At 35.5% G+C, this 11,977-nt stretch overlaps 1 protein-coding gene across 8 annotated transcripts in view; it reads left to right on the forward strand.

Annotated features, from left to right (window-relative positions):
* The window catches only part of GTPBP8 (GTP binding protein 8 (putative)), a 75,999-nt gene that overhangs the window by 2,147 nt on the left and 61,875 nt on the right, over nt 1-11,977 (forward strand). For 4 of the 8 annotated variants that reach the window (XR_003147552.3, XR_007407871.1, XM_035710035.2 and 1 more), the window contains exons 2-5: nt 587-685; nt 2,657-2,787; nt 3,923-4,022; nt 5,978-6,096. Coding sequence is in view for 5 of the 8 variants with exons in the window: in XM_035710035.2 (XP_035565928.1) it covers nt 587-685; nt 2,657-2,787; nt 3,923-4,022; nt 5,978-6,096 (449 nt within the window). In the remaining 3 variants the exon portion in view is untranslated. Of the gene's footprint in view, nt 1-586; nt 686-2,656; nt 2,788-3,146; nt 3,352-3,922; nt 4,023-5,977; nt 6,097-11,011; nt 11,409-11,977 lie in introns of those variants that run through there. The other 4 variants (XR_007407872.1, XM_025477678.3, XM_025477691.3 and 1 more) reach the window with 4 other exon arrangements.

Raw genomic sequence — 11,977 nt, forward strand, 5'->3', positions numbered from 1 at the left:
TTATTTATTTATTCATGAGAGACACACAGAGGTGGAGACACAGGCAGAGGGAGAAGCAGGCTCCCTGTGGGGAGCTCCATGTGGGACTCGATTCCAGGACCCCAGGATCACTACCTGAGCTGAGGGCAGATCATCAACCACTGAGCCACCCAGGTGTCCCTAGATAATAAAATTTACGTTAAGTGCTTTGAACAGTACGTGGCACTGGGAATCATTCAGTAGATAGTAGCTATATGTTAGAATTTGAGGTTTGACTGAACATAAACCACCTTTCTACATGGCTAGGCAAGACAATAGTCTGACAGATTTTTTTTTTTTTTGATTTATTTATTTATTTATGATAGTCACAGAGAGAGAGAGAGAGGCAGAGACACAGGCAGAGGGAGAAGCAGGCTCCATGCACCGGGAGCCCGACGTGGGACTCGATCCTGGGTCTCCAGGATCGCGCCCTGGGCCAAAGGCAGGCGCCAAACCGCTGCGCCACCCAGGGATCCCTAGTCTGACAGATTTTTGCAGCTAATACAACATATAACAAAAATGAATATATATACCTAGTATTCAGTTATCTTCTTTTTCCTTGTATAAGGTATGTTTTATAGGCAGAAGCAATGTTGGAAAATCCTCTCTAATAAAAGCCTTATTTTCACTGGCCCCAGACGTCGAAGTCAGAGTCTCCAAAAAGCCGGTATGTTGAAGGAAAAGGTTGGGGAGGTGAGATATAAAAGAAATAGCTACTGAAATTAAAACATGTCTGAACTATCTCTGAAATGACTAAAGTGACTAATGTTGAGAGTTACAAGCAGTCATACTTGTTAAGTTCCTAGAACAATGATTTCTTTCAAACAAGTAGTAAAGTGAGACATTTTATTAATGCCTTTATATTTTCCTGAAGAAAAAGGAAGTATGTCTGGATTTTAGTTGTCTTGCCAGTTTCTTGAGGAAATCTTTTGTCCAAATCTTTTCAAAAGAGTTGCCAGGTTAAGTGTTCTATTGCCGTTCTGTATTCGTTTAAGAATGATCATCTAGTTCCACACTGATTTTATTTTATTTTTTATTAATAATAAATTTATTTTTATAGGTGTTCAATTTGTCAACATACAGAATAACAACCACTGCTCATCCCGTCAAGTGCCCACCTCAGTGCCCGCCACCCAGTCACCCCCACCCCCCGCCCACCTCCCCTTCCACCACCCCTAGTTCGTTTCCCAGAGTTAGGAGTCTTTCATGTTCTGTCTCCCTTTCTGATATTTCCCACTTATTTTTTCTCCTTTCCCCTTTATTCCCTGTCACTATTTTTTATATTCCCCAAATGAATGATTTTAGAGGAAACTGCTTTGAAGTGGTTTTTTTTCTCCTATAATCTTGTATACTTTGCTAACTTCTTTCTCCCTCTCTTTTCCTACCCCTTCTCTCTTTATATATAGATGTAGATAAGATATAGAGATACTTGCATACATATACATATATATATTAGGTAGACCTCAGTTTACCCAGGGCCAAATTATGAGATTATCCCACCCAGTTTGCTATAGTAGCTTTCTGTCCTTTTTTAAATTTCCTTTACTCTTTCTCAATAATGCACACCACCAATATCTAAGATACCGTGTCCCTAAAACTCAGCCCTAGTTCCCCTCAGCTTATTATCTATCCATGGCAAACGTTCCCACTAACCTACGGCTCACTGCCCCCCCTTTCCTTGCGTTGGAACCCTTCCATGAAGCTTCACTAGTCTTCTCTTGCTCCCCATTTCTTCATATAGTTGATTCCCTGGCTCCATTGCTGATGCTAATGATTGTTATAATTCATTAAACCTCCTATCCTTAGGCCTTCTCTGTCTCACCAAGTAATACAGCTAACCTCTCATTTCTAGGTAGGGTGGGTTGCCTTCCTGCTTTGAGAGGACAATGGAAGAAATGTATTCTTGACATTCCTCTGAAAATATTTGTTCTAATTCCAAACAATTTACTTTTTAAATTGTTTATCTTAATCTTTTGCTTTCTGATTAATAGTGCCATTGGACACGAGACCCTGACTTTTTATCATCTTTACATCGTTTTAGTTTAACATATATTTTATAGTGCTGTACATTCTTTTTAAAAATGGTTTAATGAAAGCACTAAAACCATCTAATGAAACATGCAAAACATGCTGATTCTAGGGAAGCAGTAGTCTATCAGGTTTTGCATCTAGGTTTTATGAAAACCTATATGACTGGCAGTAAGTATTTTTAGTTTAACCAATCTGTGCCATAATTTATTTCTCTTTAAAGTGGAAATATATTATTCATCAGAGAATACTGACTAATACGTGACACCATTACAAGGTAACTTTTCACTGAGAGAGAGAGCTAATGAAAAGACTCCCAACATATTTTGGGTACATATTCCTAATCAAAAGTTCTTCTAAGTCATATAGATTCTCTTAAGAATGAATTGGAGGGAAGAAGTAGTGTCATCTAAGCTTATCTCCAGCCACTTCTCTTTTATCCACTTCTCTTTTATCTTTTCCTGTATCATCATCAGCACAGCTAGGATTATATTCAGGACACTTAGGCTCTTAATAAATATTTGCTGATTGAATAGAAAATATTTTGAGTCATTAAACATGTAAAGGACATATTTTAAGAAAGCTTTTATTTTTCCATTTATTTTATCAGGGACACACAAAGAAAATGAATTTTTTCAAAGTTGGAAAATATTTTACATTGGTGGACATGCCAGGTTATGGCTATAGAGCTCCTGAAGATTTTGTTGACATGGTAGAAACCTATCTAAAAGAACGAAGGAAGTAAGGAAAAAATTTTCTTATAAGTTTAATCCAAAAGCACATTTTCATTAATGGAACATTAACATTCTCCACATTATGACTTCACATTAGCAAGTGACTTCTTTTAGAAAGTACATTTTACTCTCATAATATTCTGTAATATAATATTTAGGGCCAAGGTATATAATGCTTGCTTAATTTTTTTCCTATAGATTAGCTTAATGTTAAATTCAAGGGGTTTTCTAAATTGAGACTATAAATGTATTTCAGCAGAGTTCATTAATTTTCTTAAAAACCTCAGTATATTTAAATAAATAAATAAATAAACCTCAGTATATTTTAAATACTTTTTTAAAATATTTTATTTATTTATTCATCAGAGAGAGAGAGAGAGAGGCAGAGACACAGGCAGAGGGAGAAACAGGCTCCATGCACCGGGAGCCCGACGTGGGACTCGATCCCAGGTCTCCAGGACCACACCTTGGGCTGAAGGCGGCACTAAACTGCTGAGCCACCAGGGCTGCCCTATTTTAAATACTTCTGACACCACATCATCTATAAACGTTACTTTTGTTGTCTCCATAGGTAGTCAAATGGCAGTTCTATGTTTCAAGCATTACCACAACGTATAAAACAAACTTTTGAAGTATAAAGAAGTATCTGCAAGTATCTTGCTTGTTATAGCTTTACATAGAAACTAAGATGAAATATTTACACAAAAAAATACAAAACATAATGTGTCTGTTTTCTCTTACCTGTTAGTCTTAAAGTAATATTTGAAAATTTAGACATATTTTTGATAACTTATAGGTAATTGAGGTCATGTCTTGTTCTCCCACTAGAGTTCAAGCTTCTAAAGGAAGAGACTCACTCATCTTTGTGTCCAGTCCTTGGCAGGGGATCTTAGGTCCAATACTTGCTATTGAAATAAATTAATATTTAGTAAATGTAGTGATTGAAAGTAACAGCATTGAGATTTATTGGATTGTAGGATGGACTTCTGGTGAACCGAGAATTCCTTTTGCCTAAAAAAATCTTTAAATTTTGGAGTGAAAATTATCCAAAGGAAAAATTTCTTAGCGTAGTAAGGGTCAGGGGGAGAAATGAATGAGTATATTTTATATTGTCATTAATTTTTATTTCTGCATTCTTATAGTTTGATGAGAACATTTTTGTTAGTGGATAGTGTTGTTGGAATTCAAAAAACTGACAATATTGCCATAGGAATGTGTGAAGAATTTGCATTACCTTATGTGGTAAGTATTTCTTTTGAATTATGGTTGCTATTGGAAATACCAGTTTGTGTATATGCATGTGCACTTGAGTCTGTGTGTGTGTGTATGTGTGTGTGTGCCTGCTCTCTCTTTAGTGAGAGAGCAGATCTTACCTCTGCAAGAGTAGTTTTTGAATAATCTTTTTATCAGCCTTTAATAGGTAAGTTCTATGGTACTTCTATTTTCTTTTCTTTCTCTCAGCGTTAGGTTTTCAAAATTATAATCAAAGTATTTTTAAACTGTTCTTTTAGTGTTCTGAAGTGCTTTTCCCTTTCATTTTTTTTTAATGGCAATATAAATACTTGTCTAAAACATGTTAGTGGCTTTTTAACAGCAGTTTGCATATAGTACTTACCAAAATGTCAATGAAATTGCAACTGAAAAATTTGCTAGTTTTTGAAGTTTAAGAATCATTTCAAGAAAATAGCTGGCTCCAGCATACACAGGTAGGATTTTTACATTCTTTAAGAAAAGAAAATTTCTTCTGGGAATATCGTACCTCTGTTTTTTCTGTTTGTCCTAGAATAGACAACTTAGTAGGTTAGTATCTATATTTTCTTTGCTTCATGAGTTCTCCAGATAAAATAGCACCCCAGAGTTCCAAAGGAAAAGTGAAGAACCCATTGACTATAACTTGGTTTCAAAAAAAAGTTAGGAGACCACTAAAACGTATCAGTAAAGTTTAATGCAAATCCAACCATGTTGCTAGTCAGCAACACTTTTGTGTTCTTGTGGTTATGGAATTTGGGGATTTGCAAAAGCCCTGTGAAGCAAAAACTAGAACTACAATTAGTATGAGGAGCCAAAAGTTGGATTATAGTTCATATAGCAGAAAATACTCAATAGTGCCAAACTGGTTTTATTAAGTGATATAGTATTCCTAATTTGGTATCATAGATACCAATTTGTGAAATCATATATTTTCCTCAGTTTTAACTTTAAGGAAATATTACTTTCTTCTTTGGAAAAGAGGTTGTGATAGAAAAAATATGCCTCCTTTTAAATATCAGCATATTTGCTCTTATGAGGAAAGATTCCAAATTCGAGGGACTCACAAGTCATTAGAAACCACAAACTTTCTGCCTCTCACTCCTTTTGCCATTAACATTTTCTATAACTGAAAAGCATAGGTTATTATTTCAGGAAATTTAATTTTATAGAAATTCCCCAGGAAAATTGATAGATCAAAGTTTTACTTTTTAATTGATTTTGTAATCATTCCTATAATTGTAGTGGATATAAGATACAAATAGCCTGATTTCTAGTTTTCCATTATATTATTATATTTAAGGCAGAACTATTTCCTGGTCAAAAATGATTGTAAGTTGGCAGTTTTATATGGATCAACCCAATAATACTATGTATCTTAGTTAACATATATAGTGATTGCATGAAACATTTGTTTTATGTCAATTGCAAATATGGCTCAAGGGTCCTTTTCACTGGTCTTGAATCCAAGATATTATGGCTCTCTGTATTTAAAGCACCATTAAACAGCAAACACATCATATATGCTTTATACATTGCATGCATTAACTCATTTAATCCTCATGGTAACTCCTTTTGGGGGTGTCACTTTTATTTTATAGATGAAAAAATAAGTATAGAGAGATTAAGAAACTTACAAAGGTCACCTAATTGTTATTAAACATTTGTAGCTAGGGATGCCTGGGTGGCGTAGTTGGTTAAGTGTCCAATTCTTGTTTTTGGCTCAGGTTGTGATCTTGGGGTTGTGGAATTGAGCCCTGCATGGGACTCTGTGCTCAGCCAGAGTCAGCTAAGGTTTCTCTTTCCCTCCCCCTGCCCTTCCTCCTGTGCCCTCATTCTCTCTCTAGAATAAATAAATAAATCTTTTTTAAAAATTGTAGCTAAAGTGTGTAAAACTGTATATTAAAAAGATCTTTATTTCCAATGCTTAAATATTTGTTTTCTTACAGATGGTATTAACAAAAATTGACAAATCTTCCAAGGGACATCTTTTAAAACAAGTGCTTCAGATCCAAAAATTTGTTGAGAGTGAAACACAAGGATGTTTTCCTCAGTTGTTTCCTGTAAGGTAAGACTTGATTTATTTTGTAACTAACATCCTTTGTGTTTGATACACATATATAAAAATATATATATAAATACATATAAAACATAAATATATACATAGTGTTTCTTAGTTTGTATTTGTTATATATTATATAGTGTTTCTTCCATTGAGGTATCACTTAAAATAAGAGGAGTTTGGAATACTACACACGTAGCCATGATTTATTGGTACAACCCATCAGCACTTTTATTTTTTCTTCCCTCTATTTTGTCTGCTTTCTGCAGGCTTTTGCTGGATCTTCCCTGTAGGTATCTTCCTTCTCTTTCTGCCTCAGCCTTGCTCAACCCTAGACCACAGCAGAAGTGAAAACTTTTTCCTTTTTTTTTTTTTTTTTAAGATTTTACTTATTCATTCATGAGACACACAGAATGCGAGGCAAAGACATAGGCAGAGGGAGAAGCAGGCCCCATGCATGGAGCCCGATGTGGGACTGGATCCTGGTCTCCAGGATCACGCCTTGGGCTGAAGGCGGCTCTAAACCATGAGCCACCCGGACTGCCCAAACTTTTTACTTTTTAAAATCAGCTAAACAATAGCCACAATAAAGATACTGCCATGCTCTTCTCACTTTCAAAAACAAACAAAAAAAACTACATTATTTTTATGAAAGAAACCTTATTCAGGCTGTGAGGGATAAAAATTTTTCTTTAAAAAAGAAATGCTTCACATAAGTTAGAGTTAAGCATTGGTAGCAGACAGAATGGTTATTTCTCGAGCTGGCAATTTTGAGATATTTGATATAGTTTAGTGATGAAACATGAGTTTGTACTTTGAGCATATACCTTGGATGTAGTAAGTGCCTTGTATTAGAGCAAAGATACAGTACCATTTCCATATGATTTTCTTACTCTAACTTCTTTATGGAAGGCACTATAGTATTTGCTATGAGAAATAATGAAACCAAGTAACAGTTTTATATGAAACTGTCCCCTCATCAGTTATTCAAGGTCCTACCAATCCAGATCACATTTAAATTGTTTGTAATTATGAACATGCCTGTCAAAATCCTTCATTCACTCATTTCTACAAAATGCTCTTCTCCCTTGACTTTCATTCAGGTATTTATCCTGTTCATTTGTCTGTGTCCCATCTGTACAATGGAGATTCCTACAGGCAGGAGTGAAATCCTACTTCCTAGAACCCTGAGCATTGTCATAGAACAATAGCTGTTTCTTTTTTTTTTTTTCTAAGATTTTATTTATTTATTCATGATAGACATAGAGAGAGGCAGAGACACAGGCAGAGGGAGAAGCAGGCTCCACACCGGGAGCCCTACGCAGGACTCGATCCCGGGACCCCAGGACGGCACCCTGGGCCAAAGGCAGGCACCAAACTGCTGAGCCACCGAGGGATCCCCAATAGCTGTTTCTTTTAACTATTTAATAAGAAGGAAGTGAGACCTTCACTAAAAATGCAGCACAAACATAAGATGGACAGATTGTGGCTTAAGAGCAGCATTTATTGGGAAAAAATTAAGCTTTAGTTGACTATAAGTTGAATATGAATTAACAGTTCAGTGAGGCTGGAAAAAACTGACAGTGTTTTCTTGATCTACGTTAATAGAATTATAGTGTTCCAAACAAGGGAATGATCTAACAGTAGTTCCACACTGCTTTGAGCTATATGTCATCAGACCAATCAGATTGGATTGTGGCTCGACATTAATAACAACTGAGCTATCTGAAAACAGATGGTCTTGGGGTGGTTACGTCACTACATCATTCATAACACTTACCTGGTCCTCAGAGTAAACATCCCTATGCCTAGTTAGGGATGTTTGTAAGTCAAAGAAGTGGAGTTGCAGAGAGATATTTGTTTAAATAGAACAGGGAAGCCTGGGTGGCTCAATGGTTGAGCATCTGCCTTTGATTCAGGGCCTGATTCCAGGATCCAGGATTGAGTCCCGCATTGGGCTTCCTGCATGGAACCTGCTTCTCCCTCTGCCTGTGTCTCTGCCTCTTTCTCTCTGTGTCTCTCATGGATAAATAAATCTTTACTTCTTGGCTATAGATTTTAAAGCAACTTACTTCATTTTCTGAGTCTGTTTTCTCCCTAGTAAAAATATGATTGTTAGAGAATAATAAAATGTATTGTGACCGATGTACACACAGCCATATAATAAATGTTAATTTTCCTTTTTTGCCTAAAATCAGTCAGTAAGTAGCATGGTTAGGCCAACAACCCAGATTATCAGATTCTCAGTATTTTTTAGAGATAATCCTTTCTTTAGATATGTCAGCATTCTCTGCTGTATGGTCCTGGAATCACTGCTGCCTCTGTACTCACCATAAGTGACCAAAGTACTGCAGAAGCCATACAAGTCTAAGACCTGAGGTGTAGAAGCCTGGTGACTTTCAAGAACTTCAGCATTCACTGTACCATAGGGACCACATACAGGAATTTGGCAGGCTATACTCTGTAGCTCTCAAAACCCAATTCAGAAAATAGTTAAACACATTCCTTGGTTTTATGCTCATGACCAAGTCCTAGTCCATCCCTCCAGAAAGAAGTTTGGCCTGTTCACGAAATAATTATTATAAAATATGTCAGGTTTTATTTCCTTCTCTTCTTATATGATCCTTGTAGGAGAAAGGTGGAAGTACAGTCCAGCAAATGTTGGCCTTTAAGGCTATAGGCAAAAGTTTAAATGCTAAACTTCACTTATAACCCAGAAATCATTATGGGCTGTTCTCAAGCAGACAGCTTTGGTCAAAAAGCTTAAAATGCTGTATTTTATCAAGAAGGGAATCAGGAGTACAGGAGAAAATATTTTACTTGTTTTATATACAGGTATATACCATTCCTATATCCATAAAAGTCATAGTGTATTCAAAAAAGTCCGTGTATCCCAAGAAACCATGTGGTCACTTCCAGCTGTCAAATGGATGGATGCATATAGATGATATAGTAAGATGAGTAGACAATAATAGACACAATAATGGTGATAATTTTTAAAAATAACAAAAGGTCTAAAGTATTAAGGTTGTTGAGTGTCAAAAAAAAAAAAACTAAAAAGATCAAAACTTTTAGTCTGGGAAATAAAAAGCAGAATAGAAGATATTCCAATGACATTTTCACAGAAATAGAACAATCTTAAAATTTGTATGGAACCACAAATAGCCAAAGCAATCTTGAGAAAGAACAAAGCTGAAGGTATCATGTTCCCTGATTTCAAACTATATTATAAAGCTACAGTAATCAAAAAAGTAGTACTGGCATACAAAAAAGATACATAGATCAGTGGAACAGAACAGCCCACCAATAATCCCACACATAAATGGTCACTATGACAAGCCAAGAATATACAGTGGGACAAGGGCAATGTCAGTAAATGGTGTCGGCAAAAGAATGAAACTTCGATTACAGTCTTATATTATACTCAAAAATTAACTCAAAATAGGCCGGAAGCCATAAAACTTCTAGAAGAAAACCTACACACTTAACATCAGACTTGGCAATGATTTTTTGGATTTGACACCAAAAGCAAAGGCAACAATAGCAAAAATAAACACAAGGGACTACACTGAACTGTAAAAAAGCTCCTGCACAGCAAAGGAAACCATCAGCAAAAGGAAAAGGCAACCTACTGAAAGAATTTGCAAATCATGTATCTGATAAGGGGCTTATTACATAACTCCTATAACTCAATAGCAAAAAAATAAAAAATAAAAATAGGCAGAGGATTTGAAGATATTTTTCCAAAGAAAGCAGACATATGACCAACAGGAGAAGATGAAAATATGAAAAGATGCTTAGCATCACTAACCATCAAGGAAATGCAAATCAAAACTGCAATGAGATACCACCTCACACCTATTGGAATGGCTATTATCAAAAAGGAAAAAAAAAAAAACAAATAATAAGCATTGGTGAGAATGTAGAGAAAAGGGAAACCTTGTGCACTGTTAGGAATGAAATCACTGCAGACATTATGGAAAACAATATGAGGTTCCTTAAAATATTAAAAAGAGAATTACCATATGATCCAAAAATACCACTTATAGGTATTTATCCAAAGAAAACAAGAACACTGATTGAAAAGATATATGCACCCCCACATTCACTGCAACATTGTTTACAATAGCCAAGATACCAAACAGCCTAACTGTCCATTGATAGATGAATGGACAAAGAAAGTGTAGTGTTTATGTATATACAATGGAATATAATTCGGCCATAGAAAAGAATGAAGTCTTGCCATTTGTGACAACATTGGTGGATTTTGAGGGGATTATACTAAGTGAAGTAAGTCAGGCAGAGAATGACAAATACCATATGATCTCACTTATATGTGGAATTTGGGAAACAACAAAAAAGCAAAATCATAGATAAAGAGATGGGTGGTTGTCAGAGGTGGAGGATGGAGGATAGGGGATACAGGGAAGGGGATCAAAAGGTACAAATTTCCAGTTATAAAATAAGTCGTTGAAATGTAATGTACAACATGATGACTATCATACTGTGTTGCATATTTGAAAGTTGCTGAAAGCAAATCTTAGAAGTCCTCATCGTAAGAAAAAGAAAAATTAGGCCTGATGACAGATGTTAACTAGACTTACTGCAACCTTTTCACAATATATAAGAGTATCTAATCATTATGTTATACAACTGAAGCTAATGTGTCAATTCTACCTCAAAAATAAAAAACTTAATCTGGTTAATAAAAGGCAAATTGGTGGATAAGGTGAAATTTTTAGGATTCTGAGAATATGGATCATCATTTTTAAAATAGAAGAGGCTGGCAGAAGAGAGGAAAAATTAAGACATTATTTCATATATGAAACTCAAGAGTTTTAAAAGAGTTTTTAAGTTAGATGAATTCAGATACGTTACTACATCTGAAGTAAAGAAGAAAATTTTTCTTTTCTTTTCACAGTTCTGTGACCTATTCTGGAATCCATCTGTTGAGATGCTTTATTGCAAATATAACAGGAAATCTTAAGACTGATGGCCTCTAATTTAGCTGAAGATTCAAAATCCTTTATGCCAACTAGAGTTGAACACCTAGAATTTCAGCATTGTTTTAAATGTTGTGTACCTATTAATTTGCAGAAGGATCATTTTAACTTTAAAATCTGCATCTTGGGCAGCCCGGGTGGCTTAGCGGTTTAGCGCTGCCTTTGGCCCAGGGCCTGATCCTGGATACCCAAGATCGAGTCCTGCATTGGGCTCTCTGCATGGAGCCTGCTTCTCTCTCTGCCTGTGTCTCTGCCTCTCTCTCTCTTTCTCTCTGTGTGTGTCTCATGAATAAATAAATGAAGTCAATAAATCAATCAATCAATCAATCAATCAATCCTGCATCTTCCCAAACCAAGAATGAATTTGTGCTGGGAAAAAGAAGTTTATAAATAATAAATTATGCTATTCATTAGGACAGATACTGTTTTATTTTAACAGTTCCTATTTTAGCAATGTTCCTATTTTAACAAACTGGCAAACAAGAGCATATAGAAATCCATAATAGGAAACCTATTTAGTGCTACCTAGAGAATGGTTTGCTGTGTTTTTATTGGGCTTTTGCCTTTTAAAGACAATGTTTATTATGTATATTTAAGTATTAAAATGGAATAGTTAATAAAGGGGTTACTTTTCTGTTAAGCACTTATAGGGAGATGGAAGAGAAATGCTCCTCTCAATGCCTTATCTTTTTTCTGAGTCCTTACCTGAAAATAAAATAATATTCTTGATAAAATTTCAGTCAGTCCATGATGAGGCTGGAGTCATTCACCTTCAGATGAACACAGGATTCAGAATCAGAACACCAGAATTTAAGTTTCAGTTCTAATATTTATTATGTTGGGCCTTGGGCAGATTACTTGATTTCTCTGCCCTTCATTTATAA

This window comes from Canis lupus, chromosome 33, assembly GCF_003254725.2.
Source record: "Canis lupus dingo isolate Sandy chromosome 33, ASM325472v2, whole genome shotgun sequence".
Taxonomy (NCBI): domain Eukaryota; kingdom Metazoa; phylum Chordata; class Mammalia; order Carnivora; family Canidae; genus Canis; species Canis lupus.